We start from the raw sequence: 27,874 nt of genomic DNA on the forward strand, positions 1-27,874 counted from the left end.
TTAAGACATTTCCCCCACGCCATAACAGTGGTATAAAACATGAACATGACGCATGATAGGATCCACAATAAAGTAAGAAAATGTTTGTTCGTGACTCTTTGTTGAAGGGTAACACATACCAACAGAATCCTGAAAAAGATAAACCCAAATTATTTAGTATACAACTACATTTAAATAATAATCAACATATTTAGCTATTATATATTTTGTGGTAAAATGTCATGAAACATATCAAATCTTTGACAATAAATTGGCAGTTAACTACTATTTTAAAATATTTGTGGGCAGCACAGTCTACTTACTATGCTAACAATACATATGTACTATGCAAACATGCATAATTCTTGACCTTAAGGAATTTATAGTCCAAAGTAAATTCTATCTTTGAAAAAAGTCCTAATATTGCAAAAATTTATTTTGCATTTTTCCTCTATCTTTGCTTTTTTCAGAACATGGTCTATACATACTATGCGGGCTGGGACTATGTTTCTTTTGTTTATCACTGGGCTCTAGTCCCGCACAGTAGCTGATACACAGTAGGTATTCAAAAGATAATTGTTAAATGATTGAATACAGATACTTAGGAACTGCTTCATATGTATTAACAATCTTTTGTGTGATACTAAAATTCAAGTATCAGATTCTGTGATATAAAGACATTTATGTCATTCTTACTTATTTGCCCCCAAATTATCATTTGACAGGCTAAAGAACTGTGTTCTACCTCATCTGAGCCACAGATTTAGCTCTAAAATAAGAAAGAACTATTATTAGACATGGATAACAGAAAAGAAGCCGGGGAAAAATGTTCATACTTTCTCCAAATAAAAGCATACCTTATCAACTTTTAATTTTAACAGAAAACTATTTAGTTTATGTTAACTATGTTCTGTATATACAGGTATATGTTCTGTTAGCTATTCCTCTCTGAGGTTTAACATCGTCCTAGTTGCTATCTCCAGTTATTACAGTCCTCTTAATAACAAATAATTAGATGGGTTGGTTGCACATTTTCCCTCAACACTTACATATGCTGTAACTTTAAAGACAGAAGAGGTAATTTGTATTTTCTTGGTTTGAGGATTCTTTCGAACACTAAAATAGGGAGGAAAAGGGAACATTTTAAAATATAACAAGCACTGGCATAATACATTTAAGATGTTGATCCCTTTTAGTATTCAGGTGTTCTTATCCATATATAACATGGAAATACAGAATATCCAATTAAGTAGTTTGAAAAGAATGGCATCTGTGGTTTCATCAAAGGATAGGGCAACGTTAACTGAATTGAAATTGCAAAAAATTGAATTTTACAGTTAGAGGGTTTGAGGTCAGTTTGAGACTCAGATGATGAAAAGACTCCTAGGCCAGAGACAATTACTGGAAAAACGAGAATTGGTTAAAGTCAGACTGAAGTGTAAACAGCCGTAAGGGGTAGATAAAAACATACTAAACTTGAAGAATTAAACAGGCTGAACATAAATGACAGTTCTGCCACTGATTTGTTATTTCACTTTAGGCAAGATTAACCTTTCTGAACCTCAACTTTCTCATATGCAGACTGGGTAGGATATGGTTCCCTTTAGGATTATATGAGAATTAGGTGGAGTAATGTATATGAAAACTATTTATTAAATTATTTATTACTAAATTATATTCTATTAAAATCACTTTCTCTCATAGCTCTCTTTCAGTTACTCTCCCTACAAAAGATAATCTGTAGCAATATATAGTGAGGAAGCAAACTGAGGATTGAGGAAATAATCTACAGATATATATTTATACATTAATTCATATATAAATATATGCACATATTTATAATGCTTTACAATTTGCAAAATACCTTTATATACTTTACCTCATGTAAAGATCACACAACTCAGTGAGGTAGGCATTATTTTGCCAATTTTACAGATAATAGAAATAGAGCAGTTAAATGATACATTTCAGACATTCCAACTAAAAGTGGTATGTCTGGGAATAGAATTTAGGTGATATAGAGTCCAGTTTTCTTTCCCTACACCTCACCTGTTTATCTTATACCTACTCTAAATTCATATACATCAAAGGTATTGTCCATGTGTTACATGTGAAGGTTAAATTTAAAGGAAGATATCCCTCTTCTTCACTTTATCAGGTAAAAGTACTTCTTTCCCTTCACTACATATGTAAAGAAATGGGGAGAAAGAGAGAGGAGGAGGAAGAAGGGGGACTCTGTGGGAGGGTGTGCATGCATGTGTGTTTGAGCTTGTGCACCTGTTAGAGATGACCAGATGCAAGCCATTTCAGGGTTTAGGGTTCAAGATTCTTAGGCAGTTTTCATCTTTAAAACATTTCATTCAAATTTAAACCCAGGAATCATGCAATTAAATTGATTTCCATATATTTCTATAACATAAGTTGAGGTCATTTTCCTTTATTTCTCTAATGTGTAAGATACACTGCTGGAAAGTTGGAGACTACATTTAAAATTTCATGCTTATCTGAGAGAAGACTATCACCACTACATATAAAACGTTTGCATACACCTGTATGACCACCCAGATCAAAATACAGAACATATCTATGGTTATATCTAATTTTAAATACTGATCTGGAGGTGGTTATATGGGTGTAAACATATATAAAAATTCACTGAACTTATGTACACTACGATTTGTTCAGTTTACTGTATGTAAATTACTCCTCAGTTTAAAAAAAAAGAGCCCCTGTAAAAGTTTGTGCTTATCAAATAAACTTAGAGGAAATTTAGTATTTGATACTTCACATAGTAATCACTTAACACATACAAACACATACCATAGGTGTATTATTTTTAAAAAGAAACTACATTTGTACATTATTAGGAGTTGGTTCCTAATGGAAATAAATCATATTATTCCATTTTATTACTGCTGATCCTGTATTACTGTTACTTTAAAATATCTCTAAGACAATTTGTCTAATTTTTTATAGGTCAAGCAAAGTATATTATCACCTGTCCTATATCTCATAAGAAAAAAAGAAAAGGAAATGTGAAGTGATATTCATTTGTGCCCTAGGGTGTTCTACTAATAATTGCATTATAACAGATTTTTGGCAGTCACTAATTCACTCTTCAGGTAACCATAGTTTTTAAGGATGCTGGAACATAATTTCCATGTAGTGCTTTTAAAAAGTATGATTGTATTAATGGTTTAGAAATAGTGTAATGATTGGTTTCTTATCAATATCATTTGTGCTAATTTCTGAGCATCAGTCCCATATTGACTCTAAACGTTATGGTGTACAGACCATTCTAACTAACTCTGCTCATTTTAAGACACAAGGGCCCCACCGTTTAATTAGCATCTGAAGGGCATAATCTAAGACTCTCAGTTCAAATCATAAAATCTGGGGCAGATATGTATTTCGGAGAACGTCTCCTAAAACTTTGGCAAAAGCATGTGTTTAATGTCTAAAGTAGGAAAGACACAGGCACCATTAGTAACTATAGAATTATTTTTGAGATGCAATGAAACAATTGATCATTTGCTCTCCAAGAAAATGGTTTTGAAGTATTGCTTATGCAATTTAAAGGGACCATAATCCTTGAAAATAAGGCATTTTCCAAAACCTTTAAAAGATGTCTTTTATAGGACTTGTAATAATGGATGAGGGAGAAAATATCTTAAGAATGTTTTTACCTTTTTGTTTGAGTCAGAGACCCCTAAAATCAGGCTCTGAAATGTGCCCTCAACATCTACAAACATAAGGGATGGACTTCTTTGCTAGAATGAATCAGGGACAATGTTTATCTGCAAGTGCAGGTTAGATAATGTAAGGTAGCTACTGCATGTTTAATTAGAAAGATAGCAAACATTTTTCTAAAGCATGTAAAAACACCTAAAACTCAAGTAAAGGAACAGGAAAAAACATCCGTCTTGGTTAAGTTAGCTTGTACAAATGACTTTATTAGATACATGGCTCAGAATTCTGAGAAATTACTGATGATACTTCAAGTTCCACTTGTGCTTCCTCTACTTATACACCCCTTGATAAATGGTATGTTGAACCAACCTGTATCTTTACCTTAACCAACTGACACAGCATCTGACCCAAATCAGCACGACTAATATTAGAAAAGCCCCATGTAGTGCATATGATAAGCAAACCAACATAGCTCCTAAGGGATTTTGAGGTCATTTAACGCATTTAGTTGCTTTGTGTTGGCACCTAAGCCATCTCAAGCAAATATTTATTCTAATAATTTTCTACTGAAGTTGCTTTGGGAAGACAATTTCACATCCTCTCCTCATTCAGCAAGGAAATTCATAAGCATGCTTAACTTGGATCATCGAGAGAAATATTTAATGGGTCTCAGAGAAAAGTAATGCTGTAACTGGGCTGGTCTCCTTCCCAGTCTCCCCTAGAATGACAGACTTGTGATGCATCGTCCCTGAATTGGGAAAAGACTGCCCCTCTCTTTGCTGGCCCTTGTGGACCTGACTCTATCAAGACGTCCCTGATTGCTCACACCCACACTGACAATTTTTTCTTTTGAACTTCCAGGGTTTTTATTACAGTATAAAGAGCTGTAAATATTTGCCTATAATAACTGAACATTTGATTATATAAAAAAATGTTTACTTATAAAATATTTTAAACAATTACTTTACTATTATTTACTATGTTAACTTGTAATTTCCTTAAGGTCAGAGACTGCCTGATGCCTCCTCTTGCACTCTTTAGTGCTTGGTCGAGTTCAGTGCCCAATGTTAACACTTGCTGGTTGCCTGATTAAGTGATTCCATGGACACAATTCTTATCCTTTCTGTAAGATGTCATGAATTTTGGATACTCATTTTATGAGTGGTCATACTCTTTGAGTCATACTTTTTCTTAGCACCCAAAAAGTATAGAAGAGTATCACAAGTGAGAATTCAGGGAAGGGAATGTTGTAAAAAATAGCAGTTTCTTCAATGTTTAGGTTCTAAAGTTATTTCTGTTTCAAATATCTCTAATAGAATCTCTTCCTCTACAGCACATGGTAGTGAGGAATTCCACAGGTTCATGTGGTTGATGAGGTACAACACTGTGGTGGCTGTGGTGTGTGTGTTTGTGTGTGTGTGTGGGGTGTGTGTGTGTGTGTGTGGTGTGTGTGTGTGTGTTTAGGGTACACCGAGGAGTATCTAGCAGGAGTGCTAGAAGCAGTCTTGTAAGTTTTCATGAGCTGCAAATGATAAGAACAGAATATGTTTGATGTAGGTATGTGCATGTTATTTCTGAAATTCTGTTTCTATAATTTCTCTTCCAACAATCTTTTTGTATTGACACAATAACTTTTTCATAAATATCAGAGACAGATTATAGAAATACTTTTCTGTTTTTAAAACTATATCAAAAATAAACTCAGTAGAATAACTGAATCATGCAGTTTGTTGTATAGCTGTATGACACATGCAATGGATATGAGAATTGAGGTGTTGAGGATAAGTAAAGTAACAATCAAGAGTTTGATGAGAGGGGCTTCCCTGGTGGTGCAGTGGTTGAGGGTCCGCCTGCCGATGCAGGGGACATGGGTTCATGCCCCGGTCTGGGAGGATCACACATGCCGCAGAGCGGCTGGGCCTGTGAGCCATGGCCGCTGAGCCTGCACGTCCGGAGCCTGTGCTCCGCAACGGGAGAGGTCACAACAGTGAGAGGCCCGCGTAGCGCAAAAAAGAAAAAAAAAAAAAAGAGTTTGATGAGAATCTAATTCTGTTGTTTTCCTATTAAAGTAAAATTGTGGGGCTTCCCTGATGGCACAGCGGTTAAGAATCCGCCTGCCAATGCAGGGGACACAGGTTCAAGCCCTGGTCCAGGAAGATCCCACATGCCGCGGAGCAACTAAGCCCATGAGCCACAACTACTGAGCCTGCGCTCTAGAGCACGCGAGCCACGACTACTGAGCCTGCGTGCCGCAACTACTGAAGCCTACGCACCTAGAGCCCGTGCTCCGCAACAAGAGAAGCTACCGTAATGAGAAGCCCGTGCACTGCAACAAAGAGTAGCCCCCGGTTGCTGCAACTAGAGAAAGCCTGCACGCAGCAACGAAGACTCAACGCAGCCAAGAATAAAATAAATAAATAAATAAATAAATAAATAAATAAATAAATAAATATTTTTTAAAAAGTAAAATTGTGTAACTAAACTCTGGGAACTTTTGCTTTTACTTGTTCCTATCCCCTTTGCCTATAAAGATGATCCAATATCTTCATCACTGAAAAACCCAACTAAAGAATGTTCACTCCAGTTAAAATAAAAGCATAAATAAAAGATTTGTAAAGTCTTTATCCTCACTTGGTCTTCAAAAAGGAAAAAAAAAAAAAAGCCCTAGTGGAATACCTAAAACAAATTTAGGATTAATTTTGAAAAGATTAACACTTAGGTGAAAATTCTTCTACCTCTTTAGAACAAAGGTAATAATTTTTTTTACTATTATATTCATCAATATTAGTCAAGCAAGTTCAAACACCCTGAGGGAGCTCATGTCCCCTTGAGATTTAAAAGAAGGCCTAGGGATAAAAGGGAGACCTGGAAGAAGGCAGTTGCTAGTAAGGGATGGAGTGGGTGACAGGTCTGGATGAGAAAACAAGGACAAGAGGCAGCTGAGAGGACTGAGGACTAAAATAGGGTCAGGGAAATCTAGAAATTTTGTAGCCTGGAAGAGAATAAGGAGGCTCTGACGAGGGGGTCAGGGTGGCACTATTTTTACTCACTTTGGTTGTTAATAGATCCACAAATAGTTGCTGGGTAATCCTACCAGAGTTAAATAAATAATTTGCTCTATTAACCAGAGATTTACATATTGTAATCAAGCAACATTACCTCACTAGATCCTTATAGATAAGCTTTGTTGTTTCCAGATATGGATTAAGTACATCTTCATATTGACAAAGGGCTCCACCAAGGCAAAGATGTTTGAAAAGACAAAACAGGAACTCTTCTCTATCTGGTTGGCTGAATACTTCATATTTTTCTGAGTCTTCCACTAGCAAAACCTATGTAAGATGATAAAATTCATCTCAATGTAACATAATTTGAGGTTCTAATTTTTATGTTTTCAAAAGTTCCAGTTTATATGTTTAAAAGTAATTTTAGACCTATTTTCAGAACCAATCCTGAAGCAATGGAGAAAATGATCTGCGAGACCTGTGCTTATTGTCCCTCCATTCTATCATTTTATCAGGTACAGACAGTGAAAGGAATAAATCTAAACATAAGCCTTCTCTTCTGCTTTCTTTGTTCTAGTTTATATCTTTAGTAATTGTTTCAGTGCTACTGAAATTTTAGAGTTGAGTCACTGTGAATCTCATTTGGAAACAATGGGAGTATAAATAAATGGAGAAACTTCTCCATCCCATAAGGTCCATAGTCTTTGCTTCCATCAAGAGGTTAAACACAAATGGTCATTTTCTAAGCCCTTTCATAGTGTTTGGATTACTATTTTCCTTATGCCCACAGTTACACCATTTTGAACTATTCCGGTAGCTGGAGCCTCATAATCACCTCTTCTTCTGTTCTCCTCTAATAATATCACCTTACACATCACCAAGCTACATGGATGCTTGCTCTCTTGACACCTTGCTACCTCTTTCAGAAAATAGTTTGACTAGGTCTGATGTGGGGGATTTTCTTACACCATTGGGCATTACAGACAATTGCTTAATTTGTTGACTGTAGTGGACATGAACAGGTGATGGATGTATACTACAAAATATATTCCTTTTATTGAATTGCTTATAGCCCATTTACTTGAAAAAAGAATGTGAAATAGCTAATAATAAAATATGGATACAGTAAGATAAAAATAATAAAAGACAAGAGAATGTAACCAAGATATAAAGTGGGAAGAGAAAATAAAAACACATAAGGAACTCTACATGGAGAAAAGTTTTAAAAATTGTGCATGACATTTAACCTTACCATACACTTAACACAAACATAAATACACATAAGAAACTCTAGATGGAAAAAAGCTATAAAAATTGTGCATAACACTTAATGCTATCACATAGGTAAAGGAAGGATATATGAGTCATATAACAATCACTGTCTAGCAGTAAGAAGTACACTGTTTATTAGGAAAATTGATTAAACTTCACATTTTATTTACCTCAATCTCAAATGAAAATCATTACAAGGTCATTATATAAGAGGCATTAAAAAGCAATAAACTCTATGGTGTTGTCTATATGTAGTTTACTTATAATGACTTGATGAAAGCTGAAGTTATATGTAGTAAAATGTAAGAGGAAGTGGTCCACAGTTTATTGCTCTCTGTGTGCCACATATAAGACCTGTAACATCTCCTCTCCCTCCCTCCCTCTCTCTCTATAAGGAAATAATGTGATATTAAAACCCAAGTTTGCAGCCACCTAAAGATTTGGCTTAATACAAGGGTGACAAAAGCCCTTAGGGATGAATAGTTTACACATTCCTTACACAAGGACTCATATATTGAATTGATTAGGCTGTGCAATTAAAAAATTATAATTAAAAACATTTTTGGAGTGAATGTTAAAACAATAGCATTTTATGTCTGATCTCCCTCTCTATTCACATACAGATCTGTTTAGTTGTGTAGCCCTCAGAGAGGAGATAGGCAATGGTTAATGAGTCCAACTTCTGAGCAGTGGTCAGGAAAGAGGCTATTATCAGAACTTAATTACACAGTGTGCCAACAGAATCTGTGTTGCTACACAATGGGAGGGCCCTTTCTAGTTCAGGCTAAAGCTAAAAGTTATTTATATTTTTTTCAGCCGGAAAGCAACCAAGTTAAAGCCCGCTCTGTTGCCACAGAGCGGCAAAGAACACAAGAGCAAAACATACAGGCAATCAGCAAAAAACACCGAGCCCCGGCCCTTCCTGAATAGAGGTGCTACTCATGGCAATAAATAAGCGGGAGGCAGTTTTGCAGGGTATTCTGGTGAAGAGCAAACCCTCCTTTTATTTTTATTTTTTGGCCGCGCCGCATCCTAGTTCCCCAACCAGGAATCGAAGTCGTGCCCGCTGCATTGGAAGCACGGAGTCTCAACCACCGGACAGCCAGGGAAGTCCCACAAATCCTCCTTTTAAAACGTCATTGCTGGGCTTCCCTGGTGGCGCAGTGGTTGAGAGTTTGTCTGCCGCTGCAGGGGACACGGGTTCGTGCCCCGTTCCAGGAAGATCCCACATTCCGCGGAGCGGCTGGGCCCGTGAACCATGGCCGCTGAGCCTGCGCGTCCGGAGCCTGTGCTCCGCAATGGGAGAGGCCACAACAGTGAGAGGCCCGCGTAACACAAACAAACAAACAAACAAACGTCATTGCTGAGGCTCTCTCTGTAGAAGTGATGGTGTAGGAGTGAGTCCTTTTAGGTACTGTCTTAGTGAAGATCAATGTATGGACTGGCTGGATGCTCCCTCGTCCCCTACAGACAAGATTCCTGTGTCCAGAACGATATATCAGTAGCCTCCCTGTTTCATTTCTATCTGCATTTGTAATACATTAGACTTGTACATCTTCCTTCTCTCTTAATGTATAATAATAATAATAGTAATTAGTAGTAGTTCATATTATTGAAATCTTACTAAGTGCTGAGTATTCAGTAAAGCACTTTAAATGCATTATGTCACATAATTCTTACATTATTCCTATTTCATATATGAAGAAACTAAAGCTTAGAGAGGTTAAGTATGACAGTTATTAAAGTGACAGAGCCTAGATTTGAACGTACATCTATTTGATAGCCCTAATTTTTGACCGTTTTGTAAATACTCTTTCTCATCAATTAAAATAATAATAATGATGATATTTCATTTTAACAGCATTTCATAAAATGCTTTCTCAACAATTTTAGGAAGAAGGTAGAATGGGCATTTTAATTTCCATATTGTACAGATAAGATCTTGAGGCTCAAGATATTGAATGACTTGCCTAAGGTTATTATTATCTTGTAAATAATAAATCAGGAATTAGGAAAATAATCCATGTCTTCTGATGCCAAGTTCAGTATGCCTCTCATTAAAACAAAAGTTAACTTAGTTAATCAAATGCCTTTTTGATCTCAGCAATGAGATTAAAAGATTATTTCCCTCCAGGGATGTTTTTAAATATTCATTTGATATGTTAAGAGAAAATATTGAAGAAAAATAGTCATCAATTAAATCGGCCAGAGTTTCTTGACCTCAGCACTACATTTTGGGCCAGATAACTTTGCTGTAGGGACTGTCCTGTGCATGGCATGATGCTTAGCAGCATCCCTGGCCTCTACCCATTAGATGTCAGTAGAAGCCCACTGACAACTAATGAAATACACACATAATCAAGTTGGTAAGAAAAGTGCCATCCAAGAAGAAACCTACCCGGGTAATGATTATGACTGATCATTATTCATTGATAAGAGGTAATTTATGGGTTTCAGGCAGGCAAAAGTTTTTGACATTAAGCATTTCCTGAAATGAAATTCTATTGTGAAAATTTAAAATTCTGTACTTACTTTTCGTAATTCATCAGAAATAAGGAAGGGATCACAAAAAGAATCTAAACATTTAACAATATGTCCATTCTCTCGTACAATATCTTCATCATATAACGGATTAAAAAATGACATTGAAAGCTGTGTGCAAGGAACGTTTATAGCTTCAATTTTTTTCACTTCAGTTCCTGAATAAAGAGATATAAAAATTAATTTAGTACTCTCAATTATTGCCAAAACAAATATCACTCTGCAGAGATTCTAAGAAGTAATCAAATACAACGTATGTTTTGATATATTTAAAAGACACATTAGTTTAGGGATTTTATTAAATTCTTATTTTGCAGGTTGTTTATTTTTATTAATTATTAAAAGTTGATAACAAAATTTTACCATTTCAGGCCTAGATGAAGGATATGTAAATTAAAAAATACTTGAAAATGAAATATTTATTGTGTAGTAGGAGGTTCTTAGATCAGTTTTAATGTATATATCAGAATTGCCTATAAAACATAGAAATTGCTTCATATGATTTTGGATTTGTATTATGCTTAATAATTCATATTACAAAAATTTTAATTAACATAAGTAAGGATGTTTCTAAAGTCACTGAGGGTATTCTGAAAATGTTTCTCTCCATTTAAAAATTTCTCCCTTGTGATCTCACTTATAGTGTTTATTACAAAAAAAAGGTTTTCCAAATCAAGGTAAATTTCAAACCAGGCCCTAATCAAGTTATTACAAGTGTTAGAGAAATTTGAAATCATGGTGTTCTATTTTTCTCTTGTAGCTCTAGTTCTTCCCATTTCCACACCAACACCCCCCCCCCATTTATTTCCTGAATGTGTCTTTCAGGAATGGATTTTCTGTTACTAGAGGTTCTATTAAATTGCAAAAAGACATAAAGATTAAGGTGAATACTTTTATTATTGCCTCAGTGAGTCACTCAATCGGTTTCTCTCCTTTATGCACCTAGATACGCACACGCACTCACTCAGATATAAAGGGGTAGAGTTCTCCTTGTTCAAAGTTCTAGGACGATTGCAGACTTAGATATGGTGTGTCCTCTCCCCAATATATTTGCTGGATCTCTGACCTGAGAAGCAATTTGAGCTTGAGAAGAGTAATGTTGGTGATTATTTGCACTTCCTTCCTCTGGCTGTCCACCCAGAGTCTTGCTAGGACCTGTCGCTCTCATTCTGATCCTGAGCTGGGCTAGTGTGGAGGCAAGAAGAATGCCTGGAGCCAAGAACTGTGCATGCCTCAGTTATTGCAAAAGATATGCTGCTAAGAAAAGCTCCTTTTGTTCTAGAAGCAAAATCCTTTGGAAGATTAAAGTAAAAAGAAGACCCTAGAAAATGACAGAGTAGGTCTGAGTAATATTGGAAGACCAAAGAACAAGAGCCGTATAAAGCCAGACAATTTTCAAAGATGGGTTGTTGGCCATAGGATGAGGGACTGACATTGGGCAACATGCCATTTTAATAAATCTACCCTAGGTCTGATTTGGGGAGTGGCAGGAGGGTGTGGATGGTGAGAGAAGGTAATTGAATTTAAACCACTTAATCTGAAACATAGAAACAGAACTTGCTGTGGACTGAATTGTGTCCTTCCAAAATTCATATGTTAAAGCCCTAACCCTCAAAGTGATGGTATTTTGAGATGGAGTCTTTGGGGAAGTAATTAGGGTTAGATGAGGTCATGGGTGGGGTTAGGAGGACCTCAACATATGAATTTTGAAGGGACACAATCCAGTCCACAGCCTTCTGCTCCTGGACCCCCAAATTCATGTCCTTCTCACATGAAAAATACATTGATTCTATCCCAACAGCCCCAAAAGTCTTAACTCATTCCAGCATCAACCCTAAAGTCCAAAGTCTCATCTAAATATCATCTAAATCAGATATGGGTGAGAGTTGAGGTACAATTCATCCTGAGGCAAAATTCCTCTCCAGCTAAGAACCTGCAAAACAAGACAAGTTACATGCTTCCAAAATACAGTGGTGAGATAGGCATAGGATAGACGTTTACATTCCGAAAGGGAGAAATAGGAAAGAAGATAGGGGTGATGGTCCCAAGCAAGCCTAGAACTTGGCAAGGCAAATTCCATTAGACTTTAAGCCTCAAGAATAATCCTCTTTGGTTCAATGTTCTGCTTTCCATACCTACTGGGGCGGTTCTTCCTCCAAGGAAGTGTGCTGCTGAAACTGAGGGGGTGACCCTGATGATCTCTAAATTGCCTTCTCAGTCCTTCTCTTTTCTTGAAGAATAGCACATGCTTACAGTTGAGTGGCTCCATGGTCTGGGCCTGTAGGATCTAAAAAGTCTGATAGCCTTCATTTTGTCTCATTTTTTTCTGTCCCCTTTAGTTCAAGCTGGCAGTGTCTTTGCTGGTACAATCCCATCTCTATATCTGGCTTCTGCTGAAATGGCTGATTAAGCCAATAAGTTGCACCCATGATCTCTTTATCAAATGGTTGCTCAAGGACACGCTTAGTGTTCTCTTCAGAACAAGCTTTCTCATTTTCTGCAATATGGATATGCTGAGAATTTTCCAAATCTTCAAGTTCTGGTTCCATTCCGCTTAACAATTCCTTCTTCAATTCATCTCTCTCCTTCCATATTTTACTATAACCATTCAGGAGGAAACAAGCCACTCCATCAATACTTTGCTTAGAAATCTCCTCAGCAAATATTAATTTTACCACTTACAAGTTCTATTTTCCACAAAAGCACTAGAACACAGTTCAGCCAAGTTCTCTGCCATTTTATAACAAGGACTGCTTTCCTTCCAGTTTCGAATGCCATGTTCCTCATTTCCATCTGAGACCTCACCAGAATCAACCTTAACATCCATATTCTAGCATGCACCTCAAGACTCTTACAGACTATAACCATTACACAATTTCAATGCTACTTCCACATTTTTAGGTGCTTTTTACAGGAGCACTCCACTTGGTACCAAAATCTGTATTAGTCTGCTTGGGCTGCTATCACAAAATACTATAGACTGGGTAGTTTAAACAACAGACATTTATTTTTCCACAGTTCTATAGGGTGGGAAGTCTAGAATCAAGATGTCAGCTGATTTAGTTCCTGGTGAGGACTCTCTTCCTGGCTTGCAAATGGCTGCCTTCTAGCTGTGTCCACATGTGACAGACTCTTATAAGAACACTAATCCCATCATGAGGGCCTCTCAAGACCTTATCTAAACCTGAAATCTCCCAAAGACCTCATCTCCAAATACTGTCACATCAGGAGTTAAGGCTTCAATATAAGAATTTGGGAGGGGACACAATCCAGTGCATAGCACACACTCTCTGTTATGTAGAAATTTGGTTAAATTGTGTCTCCAGCATTTATAAGTTTTACAATGCATCACTAAGATCACACAGAAAGTTAAGAATGTATTGTTTTTTCCCCCTCAATACTAGCATTACAATACACTGGATAGCTCCTTTTTATTTAGTGTCCAAGTCGGTGCTTTTCTGGAAACCCCGTTAATGTGGAAGTGACAGAGGCAAGATGAGTTCTAGAGCCTGGATTTGAATCTCAACTCCACCTGGCCAGCTATGTAAAACTGCACAAGTTACTTAGCTCATGCCTCTGACCCCTCATTTTTGAAATAGGAACATACAATAATACCTCTCTCAGAGTTGTTTTGAGAATTAAAGGAGGTAAATGTGCATAATGCCCTTAGCTGAGCACATAGGAAACACCCATTACACGTCAGCCAAAGAAGGGCAAAGTATGTCTAAAAGAAGGGGGCCGTGGCAGCTGGCTGAAAGGATATATCAGCACCAACAATTGGCAACGTAGGCAGTGTAGCCAGTAGTGAAGGAGATTCCATCATCATTCTCTTTAAACCTGGTTCACTTGCTTGAAAAATGTCTTTTCTCTCATTAAACAAAAGCTATTTCTTATGCTTATAAAGGCCCCTAGAGTAAAATTAGAGAGAAGATGACCGATATATGAGAAAAAGAAGAAGAAAAGCAAATAGGAGGAGATTAAAAACAAGTTAATGGAAGAGTACAAGCAATCCACTAGAAACTTCTGTTCCTGAAATGGAGTGCTACCTCTTCTTCTATTTTTCAGAGTACTTCTAATTGGTTCTGTCAAGTACATGTGGAATTTTAGAACGTTTCTTTTTGCAGTGCCTTTTACAAAAATTAGAAAAAAGTCAGTGCTGTTTTGTGAAGTATGTACCAAAATGGGGGAAGGTAGAATGCCTATTTCAATGAACGTTATCTTTTGTAAATGAGTTTACTGAAGTTATTGTAAACATGGTTTGTAAACACTATGATACGTGACTCTGATTATTTCCTTTTGAAGATTTGGAAATGGTAAATATATTTGCTTAGGTACTCAGTTTAACTTTGTAAGTAGTCTGAAGATCACACTGTACTAACATTTTGTTCTATAAATTTTGCAGTGGTCTTTAGCCAAGATCAATAAAATTTGACCTACTAAGTCCAACATCATGAACTGTTTGTAAACTTGTGCTTGACTAATACTTCATGAAAAGTTATTTTTGTGTAAGGCCACTAGAGTTCCATGAAAATACGTTGTAAGAATTTACCAAAACAACCCCATCTAATTTAAAATCAACTTACATTTTCTTGAGCACATATTCACATTACCAACCAGATTCTTCTTCTAATTGGAATGATAACTTATTCTGTTAAGAGGGCTCAACCTAAATTTTCAAATACAGTGTTCATGTTTCTGTTTTCAAAATAGTTTTCTGTTAACTCCAATTTATTCCTTGACCTGAGAGTTATTTAAGAGATTTGAGTGTTATTAAGTGTTTAAATGTTTGGGTAATTTTCTTTAAAGATTTCTAGCTGTGTTTCAACGTACTATGAAAATATTATCTATATGAAGTTCTCCTTTTGAGAATTTAAGACTCTCTCCTCCATGATTTAATATATTATTTTTAAAGACTGTTCCATGGTGGCTGCCAGAAATTCATTCCCCTGACCCAGCTGAGATTTTGCCCACGCATCCGCACATCTGTGGAATCTTACCTGAGCTTTTCCCACTGGGTAGAATTGACCAATCCCTTCCTTTTGCTCCCATTGCTATGTTAGCACCTTTGATACACTATTGCACATATTTTAAAATATATCAGTGAGTTCCTTGAGTACACATTTTCTCTTACTCACCTTTATGTTCCCTGCATCTGTCAGAGTCCATGAAAGGTGCACAATAAATACTTTCCAAACAAATGTAAAGAGTGAAAAGTTGCTCTTAAGTGTTAAGCCAGGATAGCAGCAGTGCACTACCAGGAGAATGATGCAGGGCAGGCCTGGCACAGTTGATAATATTTGACTTTGATGTTGTCAAGCAAATGAGTCATTATTCACAATTTATATTTTAATAATGAAAATTCCTGAGGTAAAATTTTGTTATAATAGTAAAATAGTAATCTGAAGAGATGAAAATAAATTTTGTTTACCTAATGTAATCCACTGTCCAGAAGAATCTGAAAGTAACTTCAAATTGGGAATAACATTTGGATCTTTAAAAAAAGCCTAAAATACAAATTTGAGGGGAACAAGTTAGATATATTATTATAAACAGTAATAAGAATTAACTTCTTAAATAACTATAGTAAAATCTCATTTAATTTAAATTGGGGAAGGATAATTTTAAATTGCTAAAATGTCTTAAGCAATAAATGTTTCATAAAGAAATGAAGTTCTGTTACCTTCAAGTTGGAACAGTATGAACAATACTGTTATGTCCAAGTAGATACCTTTGGGACTAATTTAATAAATAGAAAGTAATGATTTACAGTGAAAAGTAAGAGGTTATATAATGTTTGAAAATTTTGTTTTCTTTCAACCTTGTTCTCCCAATTAGCTGATGTAAGTAATCACTGCTTCCACTCCCCCCAACTAAATCTAAATCTAATTGTCAATTTAATTCTATCCAAGGGGCACATAGAAAAGTGATAAATTTCACTTCTTTTTAAAATTTTTTAAATATTTTTACACAGCAGGTTCTTATAAGTCATCCATTTTATACACATCAGTGTATACATGTCAGTCCAATTCTCCCAATTCATCACACCACCACCCCAAACCCCCAGTGCTTTCCCTGCTTGGTGTCCATACGTTTGTTCTCTACATCTGTGTCTCTATTTCTGCCCTGCAAACCAGTTCATCTGTACCATTTTCTAAGTTCCACATATATGTGTTAATATATGATATTTGTTTTTCTCTTTCTGACTTACTTCACTCTGTATGACGGTCTCTAGATGCATCCACATCTCTACAAATGACCCAATTTCGTTCCTTTTCATGGCTGAGTAATATTCCATTGTATATATATACCACATCTTCTTTATCCATTCGTCTGTCAATAGGCATTTAGGTTGCTTCCATGACCTGACTATTGTAAATAGTGCTGCAATGAACATTGGGGAGCATGTGTCTTTTTGAATTATGGTTTTCTCTGGGTATATGCCCAGTAGTGGGATTGCTGGGTCATATGGTAATTCTATTTTTAGATTTTTAAGGAACCTTCATACTGTTCTCCATAGTGGCTGTATCAATTTACATTCCCACCAACAGTGCAAGAGGGTTCCCTTTTCTCCATACCTTCTCCAGCATTTGTTGTTTGTAGATTTTCTGATGATGCCCATTCTAACTGGTGTGAGGTGAGACCTCATTGTAGTTTTGATTTGCATTTCTGTAATAATTAATGATGTTGAGCAGCTTCTCATGTGCTTCTTGGTCATCTGTATATCTTCTTTGGAGAAATGTCTATTTAGGTCTTCTGCCCATTTTTGGATTGGGTTGTTTGTTTTTTAATATTGAGTTGCATGAGCTGTTTCTATATTTTGGAGATTAATCCTTTGTCTGTTGATTCGTTTGCAAATATTTTCTCCCATTCTGAGGGTTGTCTTTTCGTCTTGTTTATGGTTTCCTTTACTGTGCAAAAGCTTTTAAGTTTCATTAGGTCCCATTTGTTTATTTTTGTTTTTATTTCCATTACTATAGGAGGTGGATCAAAAAAGATCTTGCTGTGATTTATGTCAAAGTGTGTTCTTCCTATGTTTTCCTCTAAGAGTTTTATAGTGTCCAGTCTTACATCTAGGTCTGTAATGCATTTTGAATTTATCTTTGTGTATGGTGTTAGGGAGTATTCTAATTTCATTCTTTTACATGTAGCTGTCCAGTTTTCCCAGCACCACTTAAGTAAGTAATCACTGCTTCCACTCTCCCCAACTAAATCTAAATCTAAACGTAATTGTCAATTTAATTCTATCCAAGGGCACATAGAAAAGTGATAAATTTCACTTCTTAAAAAATGAAAACTTTCTGTATGGCAAAAGAAATAAAAGTAGCCAAGAGTTTTATTTCCAGGCACCAGCAGTTGACTCTGGCTGAAAAGATCTGAAGAGAAACTTATTAAAAGTATCTTAGGCAGTCTACTGCCTAATTATCAGGAGATGTAGAGAATCAGGTTAAGTGGGTTAAGTGCTGGGCCCTCAGAATAACACAAAATCATATGTAGAACTGCCCTGATGAGGAAACAGTCATCCTTGCTATAGTCCCATCAAGCACTAAAAAGAGCTACCATGATCCTTTCCTCACCAAGGCTACTGCTGTTCCAGGACTGCCCTAACTGAAAGCTGGATGCCTTTGCTACCACCTTTGCCATAAAAATTCAGGATTCTGTGTGTACCTCTTTCCTTAAGTTGCTCACTTTTCAAAAACTTGTTTTGCACTGATAAATCTGGTTGGTAGCCCTAGATCCCAGGTTTGTGCTCTGAGTGCAAAAGAGGCAAGTATTACACAGTGAAGGAAACCATCAACAAAATGAAAAGGCAACCTACTGAACAGGCAAAATATTTGCAAATCATATATCTGATAAGGGGTTAATATCCAAAGTACATAAGGAACTCATACAGCTCAATAACAACAACAAAACTCCTAAAAATCTGTTTAAAAAATGGGCAGAGAATCTGAATAGACATTTTTCCAAAGAAGACAAACAGATGGTGAACAGGCACATGAAAAGATGCTCAACATTAATCATCAGGGAAATGCAAATCAAAACCACAATGAGGTATCACTTCACACCTGTTAGAATAGCTATCAACAAAAAGACAAGAAATAACAAGTGTTAGCAAGGATGTGAAGAAAAGGGAACCCTCATGCACTGTTGGTGGGAATATGAATTTGTGCATCTACTACGGAAAACAGTATGGAGGTTCCTCAAAAAATAAAAAAATAGAACTACCATATTATCCAGCAACTCCACTTCTGAGTATTTATCCAAAGAATACAAAACTCTAATTCAAAAAGCTATAGGGACTTCCCTGTCAGTCTAGTGGTTAAGACTTCACCTTCCAATGCAGGGGGTGTGGGTTCGATCCCTGGTCGGGGAACTAAGATACCACATGCCTCAGGGCCAAAAAACCAAAACATAAAACAGAAGCAATATGGTAACAAATTCAATAAAGACTTTAAAAATGGTCCACATCAAAAAAGCTATATGCATCCCTATTTCATTGCAGCATTATTCACAATAGCCAAGATATGGAAACAACCTAAATGACCTAAATGTCCATAGGTGAATGAATGGATAAAGAAGTTGTGGTGTACACACACACACACACACACACAGGAATACTACTTAGTCATAAAAAAGAATGAAAACTTGCCATTTGCAACAACATAGATGGACCTTGAGGGTATTATGTTAATGAAATGTCAGACAGAGAAAGACAAATACTCCATCGTTTCACTTATATGTAGAATCTAAAAAAACAGAACAAACCAAACCAAACAAATAGATACAGAAAGTACACTGGTTGTTGCCAGAGAGAAGGGCTGGGAGGTGAATGAAACGGGTGAAAGGGGTTGAAGAGGTACAAACTTCCAGTTACAAAATAAGTAAGTTATAGGTATGTAATGGACAGCATGGTGACTATAATTAATAATACTGTACTGCATATATATATATATATATATAAAATATATATATATATATATATATTTTTTGATGGTACACGGGCCTCTCACTGTTGTGGCCTTTCCCATTGTGGAGCACAGGCTCCGGATGTGCAGGCTCAGCGGCCATGGCTCATGGGCCCAGCCACTCTGCGGCATGTGGGATCTTCCCGGACCGGGGCACGAACCCGTGTCCCCTGCATCGGCAGGCAGACTCTCAACCACTGCGCCACCAGGGAAGCCCTGTACTGCATATTTGAAAATTGCTAAGAGAATAAAATTTAAAAGTTCTCATCACAAGAAATTTTGTAACTCTGTATGGTGACAGATGATAACTAGACTTACTGTGGTGATCATTTCGCAGTACATACTAATATCAAATCATTATGTTGTATACCTGAAACTAATATAATATCATGTCAATTATACCTAAAAACAGGCAAGTGTTTTGGATTCCACTTCGGACTTCCTAAAAAATGAAAGGTGGAAATCACTCCAAATCACATGTATGTTCAAGAAGTGTTGGGCAGTCAGAAAACATAATGATGTCCATGATGAGTAGTAAAGAAAAAAAAAAACAATAGACTGGGAGGAAATATTTGCAACAAATATGATTTAAAAGGTGGGGGAGGGGACTTCCCTGGTGGTGCAATGGTTAAGAATCCACCTGCCAATGCAGGGGACACGGGTTCAAACCCTGGTCCAGGAAGATCGCACATGCAGTGAAGCAACTCAGCCCGTGCGCCACAACTACTGAGCCTGCGCTCTAGAGCCCGCGAGCCACAACTACTGAGCCCACGTGCCACAACTACTGAAGCCTGCGTGCCTAGAGCCCGTGCTTTGCAACAAGAGAAACCACTGCAATGAGAAGCCAGCGCGCCACAACAAAGAGTAGCTCCTGCTTGCCACAACTAGAGAAAGCCCGTGCAGCAATGAAGACCCAACGCAGCCAAAAATAAATTAAAAAAAAAAAAAAAAAGGTGGGGGAGGATGACATCAATGGCTTAAAAAAAGCCCAATATTTATAAGAAAAACTGACAGCCTGATTTAAACATAGCCAAAGGCTACAAAAAGTCATGTAAAAATTACAAATAGCCAATAAACTTATGAAAAGATGCTCAACTTCAAGAGCAGTGAGAGAAATGAAAATAAAAACCAGAAGATATCATTTTTACTCATTATATTGGCAAGATTTTAAAAGACTAGTAACAGACTTCCCTGGTGGTCAAGTGGTTAAGACTCCGTGCTTCCACTGCAGGGGACACGGGTTTGATCCCTGGTTGGGGAACTAAGATCCCACATGCTGCACAGTGCAGCCAAAAAGATAAAAAAATAAAAAGAGTTTTGGTCAGAGTACCAGAAGATATGCACTCTTACATACTGCTGGTGGAAGTGTGAATTTTTACCACCTTTGGGGAAGTATTGGATACTATCTTGAACTTTAAAAACATGTATAGCTTATGAGCCAAGAAATTCCTCTTTTATGTGTGTGTCATATAAAAATGAAACCACCAATAGATAAGATTTATGTGCAAGGAATTTTTTTAATAGTATTGTTTGTGGTGTCAAAACCTGGAAACTTCAGTGCCCATCAGTAGAATGACTGAATAAAATGGCTGAATAATAATAAAATAAAAGTGGTTGAACACAGTATATCTATGCTAGATGGTATGCAGTTATTGAAAAGCAAGTATTAGAATAGAATGTAAGCTCCATATCCTTTTTTTCTTATTCACTGCTATATCCCCAGGGCCTGGCATTTAGCAGTTACTCAATAAACGTTTACTGTATTGAATTTGAAGGAAAGCCGTAAGTATTTTGAGTAAAAAGAGTAGTTTAAAAGTAATATGTTTGAAAAAACAAAACAAAATAAAACCTCTATTTATATGAACATAAACAAAAGTATGGAAGTATATATACCAAACATTAACAAGTCACCTAAGAAGTGGTGGTTGTGTAGGCTTGTGGGAAGAGAGGGGTTGAGAGGGTTGGATTTGATAAAGATTGTTGACTCTTTGTTCTTTGTTGTTTAGATTGCTGCAGTAAATATTTATCTTATTCTGACACTCCCTTTAAGCTGTCACTCTCTTTTCCTAAATAGCTTTTTGAAAGAGGAGTCTATCTTGTTTCACTTCTCTGTCTACCAGTTATTCTTCTGTATCTGGCTCTTGCTCCCATCACTCAATTGAAAGTACACTTGACATCACAATTCCAAAAATCAAATGGACGCAGTCCCTGCTCTCATAGAGTTTACAGACTAAAAGGGAAGATATTAAGTAACACGCTATGAGTGTTATGAAGAAATGCAGGGTGCTATAATGCGAGTACGTAATAGGTAGATCTACTCTACTGGTTTTGGGAAGAAAGGTTAATGCAGAAAGAACATTTAGGTTTAGATCTAAAAGGTGAGTAGGAGTCAGCTGGGCAAAAGGTATACTGGTAAATTCTTAACAAATTCTTAAATACCCCTTCCTCCCAGCCAAAAGCCCTGATTTGTAGCACTTGCTGATTTCCAGGGTGGATTTCAAGTTGCCAAAAGCTTAACAACCAGCAAAGCTTCCTGAAAATTTAGCAGTTAGGCTGTCCTGAGCTGGTTCCAGCATGACACTGGCAAGACTATTTTTCAAGATGAAGAAAATGTCAAGTCTGTAAGGGGAGAATGGAAGGGGGACTTCCCACTGAAGACAAGTAATGAGGTTCAGTGTGACCAGAGTTGATGGGCTGATGGTCTGATGAGGTTGGGGAGTTAAATAGGACCTTGTAGGTCAAATCAAAATTTTTTATCTTAATCTAATATTGATCTAGATTGATCAATATTTTGAGCTTAAGGGCAGTTGGAAGACCCTGAAGAGATGTAAACAGAGGAAAGATGTGATTAGAGTCATATTTTTAAAAGCTCATTCCTGCTGCAATGTGGAGATGAATTGAGGGGCTGTAAAGAGACTGATTAGGAGGGATGGTACTACTGTAATCCAGAAAGGTCTGATGTTCCCATGAGAATGCTATCATGTCAAAATGATAGCAAGTGGGAGGGAGAGAAGTGGATGGATTCAATGAATATTTAGAAGAAGGGACAAAGGGAGAAGGAGGAATCAAAGATGACTCTTACAATTTTTGCATGAATAATAAGGCAGAATGAATGTTGTTTAATGAGAGGCAAAAGTGGAGAGGACCAGGTATGTGGGTGAAAATTAGTACATTCAACAAATATTTGTGAATGTCTACATTATGCCAAGCAAGACAAAGTCTCTGTTCTCATGTCTCCACATTCTAATGGTGGAGGTTAAAGGTAAACAATTTACAGGTATCATATATGCCCAATTACAAAAGTCTTCCCCCAAATTATTCTTCAGAAAAAAGGGAAGTTGCCTTATAACTTTAAAAAGTCAAATAAAGAGTGTTTGTGCAATTGTTTTAATTTATGTAATACATATCTTGAAAAGATACACATATGCTGGAATTAACCCCAATTAATACTCGTTCTGAATGCTTTTTAGAGGTCTTCTGAAGAATCAGCAAAAGGGGGAATTTAATTCAGTTTTAGTAATTATCCCTGGGGGGTATCCACTTACAATTACATTTTAAATGTCATAATGAAAGGAAGTAGGTTAAGTGGCCTGCAGTGAATTGGCCTGGAGCCAATGGAAATAAGTCTTCATAAAGGCCCCTCAAAGCAAGTTGTTATTGAAATCACAATTATATACCTGAAGAATGAATTTTTTTAAAGAAAACAAAAAACCCTGCCCTAATGTGTACAAATGGTATTTTGCGTTATAGAATTTCCAGTGAGACATTAGAAGGGATTCTCTGAATCTCAGATAGCTTTAGGAAAGCTGATATCCTTTGGAAAAATATTTGATTCACAAACTAGTTCCAGTGATAACAAAGATACTGAAGTCAAATGCATGTGAAGATTTGCATAAACTTGTTTCATAAAATGTTAGAGTAGAAACATATTTCTAAACTAATATTTTATATAACACAGTTTAAATGTATGTTTATTATATGTCACAAATATGAAATATAAGTAGATGTTTGACTTTATCATCTATCTGGCAGACTGCTGATTTCTGATCCAATATCAAATCTCTCCTTCTTCCTTAAGGAATCCCAATTTTATTTGGGACAGCAATGTGCTCAGCTAAACATTTGCAGTTCCTAGCAGTCTCTGTGGTATGTGGTCCTGAGATGTAAGCAGAGTCTGGTCATGAGATATAATGTGTTGTGCGGATCTTCAGAAAACTCTGTAAATTAAGGAGGTCCCTTGCAGGACATATGGAAGATTCCTGTCATTATCCCTAGTCCATGGTGAGGATGCCAACACTATATACTAAGCCCAGAGCTTTCTCTTGAGACTCAAAGTGAGATAATATATTGAACTATCTAGGATATTTCCACTTGTATGCACCTCAAATTTAGCATGCCTGAAACTGAATTCATTTTCATTATATACTCTTTTCCACTTTCTGTGTATTTAAATTGGCCACTCTAATCAACCAAATCAAAAACTTGGTCATCCTACATGTTGCCCTTTGCCTAACTCTCAATTATCTTATCAGCCCTTGAGTACTACGTTTCTCATAAACGTCTCTCCAGGCTATCCCGGTGCCCCTGTCTTAATTCAGGGTATCACCATATACTGTCTGGAGGATAACAGTTTCCAATTTGTTCTCACTGCTTCCAGACTCAGTCCTAACAATCTACCTTCCATACTTCTGCCAGGTGATCTCAGTACTTTAAATATTACTGTCTTGCTGAAAACCTTTCAGCAACTCCTCAGCAGCTAGATAAAGTCTAAACTCCTTTGTATGGCACATAAAGTCTTATACAATATCATCCCACCCGTCTGTCTAAAATAATTCCACTTTGTCTACCTGACAAACTCCTACTCATCTTTCAGGCCCTAGCTCAAGTGCCCTGTCTTTTGGAAACCCTCCTTTAACCACCTCAGTCAAAAATGACCACTTTCTCTTTTGTGCCACTACAGTACCTTGTGCATGTTATATTTTATATCACTTCTCATTCTGCAATGCAATTTTTGGTCTGTTTCCTTCTCTTTAACTGTGTATTGTTCATCTGTACAGACTTAGGAACTAAAGAAATATTTGCTGGATGAATATTTCCTTCCTTCCTTCCATCCACTTACTACCTCACAAATAAACTTTTGGAACATAATTTGTTTTTAAGTTGAAAGGGAAAATTCATAATCTGGAATCCTAGTTTAAGCAGTGCCCTTTGTTCAGTTATAGTTTTTGTAGTAGAAATGAAATGAAAGTTGGAGTCAAAGGCCTGGGTTTTGCCATTTGCTGGGCAAGCCTGCACAAATTATTTAACCATTCTGAGCTTCAGTTTCCTCAGCTGTAAAACGGGGGTCAAAACACCAAATTTACCAGATTGTTGTAAAGATTAGTGATAAATGGATAAAAAGTGCTGAAAGCTAAATCTGGCACACAGGAGTCACTACTGCTTTGGGAAAACACTTTGTAAAGTAGTATACAAATGTTAATAACAATAACAGCACTTATTATGAGCCAGGCATTTTGCTAAATATTTTATATGATTCATTGAATCTTCATAATAATCCCATCAGATATTCAGCATTATTTTCATTTTCAAAAAGACAAGCACTGTGATCATTTTGCAGAAAAGTAAACAGAGGCTGAAGAAGGTTAAGTAACTTGCCCAATGTCATACAGCCAGCAAGTGGCAAGAGTTGGAATTTGAACAGAGACAGCTAACTTGAGGCCAAATGAGCGGGGGATTCAGGTTTTGTAGGGCTCTAAGCATAAATGATTTTAGGGACTCTAAGAATACAAAACATCTACTTTTGAAAAACTCCAAAAACATGTGAACATACTGCTGGAGTATCTCTGAGTTCCTTGGAAGGGGATTCTCTAACTGAGGAGCTTTAGCTAGTGAGGGGCCCTGAAGATTCATTAGCTTCAAGGTAAATCTCCTTCTGGGCCATGCTCTTAGCCACAGTGCTTTATTTCCTCCAAATTAGTTACATGAGTAAAAATAATGATTGTATGAATACAGTTCTTTAAATTGAAATATGGGAATAATACTGTCTACCTCACAGGAAAAAATTAGGATAAATAAACATGAAGATATTGAAAATTAGTTTGAAAAAAATTGCCTGCTATTTGGAAATTTGTTGTGCTTTATGGATGAATTTTGATTTTGTTGAAGAACTTTGTGTCTATTAAAACTCAAATTAATTCTACACCCTTCTCCATGAAATTTTTCTGACACCAACGACCCTCCAATTGAGTGATCTTTTGTTTTCCTTGTGCCTAGGGCACCTTATATATCCTCCAGTATAGAAATTATTTTGTCTTGTAGAGAGTTCTTTACATTTCTAGCTTCCAAAACTGTACACATCACTTACAAGCTGGGATCAGGTCTCTTCATCTTTTTAATACCTCCCAGCAGGGATACAGTAAGTATCCAACAAATATTTATTGAGTAAATGGCTTATATTAAAAATTGTACAGAACTCTAAAATTCAGCAAATTAAAATCCTGATCTCCTTTTAAAAAAATATTAATTTGAGAGCCAGTACTGGCATAAATGAAAAATATTAAAAACTATACAAATCTTACCATGAATATTTGAGAAATGTCACTAATGCCATCGTCAGTGGCATATTATATTAACATTATAACACTAACTTAGGTAAAGGGAAATAGACATTTAACCAATTTACCCTCTGTTCAGGGTTGAAGAGTATTCCACCCTCAACCCTCTACCCAAAATTCATGTCCTTCTTGGAACCTCAGAAAGTGACCTTAGTTGGAAACAGGGTTGTTGCAGATAAAATTAGTTAAAATGAGGTTATACTGGAGTAGGGTGGGCTCTTAATTCGAAATGACTGGTGTTGTTATAAAAAGAGAAGAGACACAGTCATGGACACATGATGAGAGAGCGCTACGGGACTTTGACAGAGGTAGAGATTCAAGTTCTGCAAGCCAAGGAGTGCCAAGGACTGCTGGCAACCATGAGAAGCTAGGAAGAGGTAAGGAAGGATTTGTCCCTATAGATTTCAGAGAGAGCATAACCCTGCTTTTGGACTTCTAGCCTGCAAAACTGTAAGACAATACATTTCTGTTGTTTTAAGCCACCCAATTTGTGGTACTTTGCTACAGCAGCCCTGGGAAACTAATTTCCCTCACAGTAAATATTTTGGTTTCTTAACTAGGCTAATATTTTCTTCACTGCACTATCATTCTGTATGAGATGATCTGATTTTTTTTATTTGTTGGCAGTCTTGCCACGGGTCTGTAAGATCCTTGAAAGCCAGGCTCCTGTCTGTCTTGTTCCTTCTAGCAACCCCACCACTTGACAGAATTCCTAGCACATGGTAGCTCTCAGGAAGTGTTTGTGAATGAGTAAATAAACTATGTCAACTATGCTACAGTCAATGCCTGAAGGGCATGAATGGCAAAAATAATATCACAAACCATAACAGTATTTTCCATTTAATTGAGGATTAAAAAACTTCCGGATTTTAAATAACGTGAATGAAATTTAACAAACACACCAGAATTTGCACCTTCAAATGAGTTTTTCCCTTTTCAAAGCAGCTACCTCTACCAGCTAAAGACTTATTCCAATAACTCTGCCACTGCTTAAGACTTTTTCTGGAATTCTTCATTGGAACTGCTAATAGAGCCTGTACTCACAGGGTAGACTTGATTTCGAGAAACAACCAGAAGTACTTTGAAGCTAACCCTAGTAAATAAAGCTGGTGATAAAGCTGGATAATATTAGGTGTACCTACTAAAAGAGAGACCCAATTTTCTAGCGAGAGATTGACTTTTCAAAATAGAAAAGTTCTATATGGCAGGATACTGAAGATGAGCTAATTTATGGTGATACGAAATATAAAAGTTCCTCTTAAAACTGATCATTTGAACCTTTTTATTATTCTCAAACTCCAAGAAAACGACGTCATTAAGTAATGGCGTCTTCACAAGAATTTATGCCGAAGTGGGAAAAAATGTAAAATCAGCAGTGGTCCAAGGGACTCTCCAACCCCCATACCAACCATAACGAAATCATCCTTCCGATAAACCTGAAACGTCTGGTCAAATCCGAACGCCTGCGCCTTGATTCTACCCAGCATGGACCTGGGGCAGAGAAGAGAAAGACAGTCGACTAGGGGTAGCATCCTCTGGGGGAGCACATTCAGCCCGTCCCACCCACGTAGTCCGCCCCTCGCCCCTGTTACTGCTGCCTCCCGGTTTCACTCAGGAAGGGGCCGCCTCGCCGCCCGACTCGCGTCTCCGCAGGCGCGAAGACCGAGGGGCTCTTCTCTTCCTGCCCCTCGGCCTCTCACCACTGGCGGAGCCGGCTGGTGGTCTCCGGCGTGCTCAGAGACTTGAAGGTTTTCTGAGGCAGGAATCTGAAGTAGTAGCCGCCCAAAGGCACCAGCTCCCCAGCCGCCAT

The 27,874-nt window shown here is 37.0% G+C and overlaps 1 protein-coding gene across 3 annotated transcripts; it reads right to left on the reverse strand.

Moving 5' to 3' along the window:
- Window positions 1–27,874, reverse strand: CFAP300 (cilia and flagella associated protein 300; the record flags this gene model as incomplete). Of its 3 annotated transcripts, XM_082661078.1 has the most annotated exons (7): window positions 1–129; window positions 1,029–1,095; window positions 6,829–7,001; window positions 10,479–10,645; window positions 15,916–15,991; window positions 27,474–27,555; window positions 27,765–27,874. In XM_082661078.1, 7 exons carry the CDS (start codon window positions 27,872–27,874, stop codon window positions 1–3), a joined length of 804 nt encoding a protein of 267 aa, XP_082517204.1. The 3 variants fall into 3 exon arrangements, with proteins under 3 accessions (XP_082517204.1, XP_082517205.1, XP_082517206.1); XM_082661079.1 differs by lacking the exon at window positions 1,029–1,095 and having other exon boundaries at window positions 6,834–7,001; XM_082661080.1 differs by lacking the exons at window positions 1–129; window positions 1,029–1,095; window positions 10,479–10,645 and having other exon boundaries at window positions 6,970–7,001.

This window comes from Grampus griseus (assembly GCF_964374135.1).
Source record: "Grampus griseus genome assembly, chromosome: 8".
Classification (NCBI taxonomy): domain Eukaryota; kingdom Metazoa; phylum Chordata; class Mammalia; order Artiodactyla; family Delphinidae; genus Grampus; species Grampus griseus.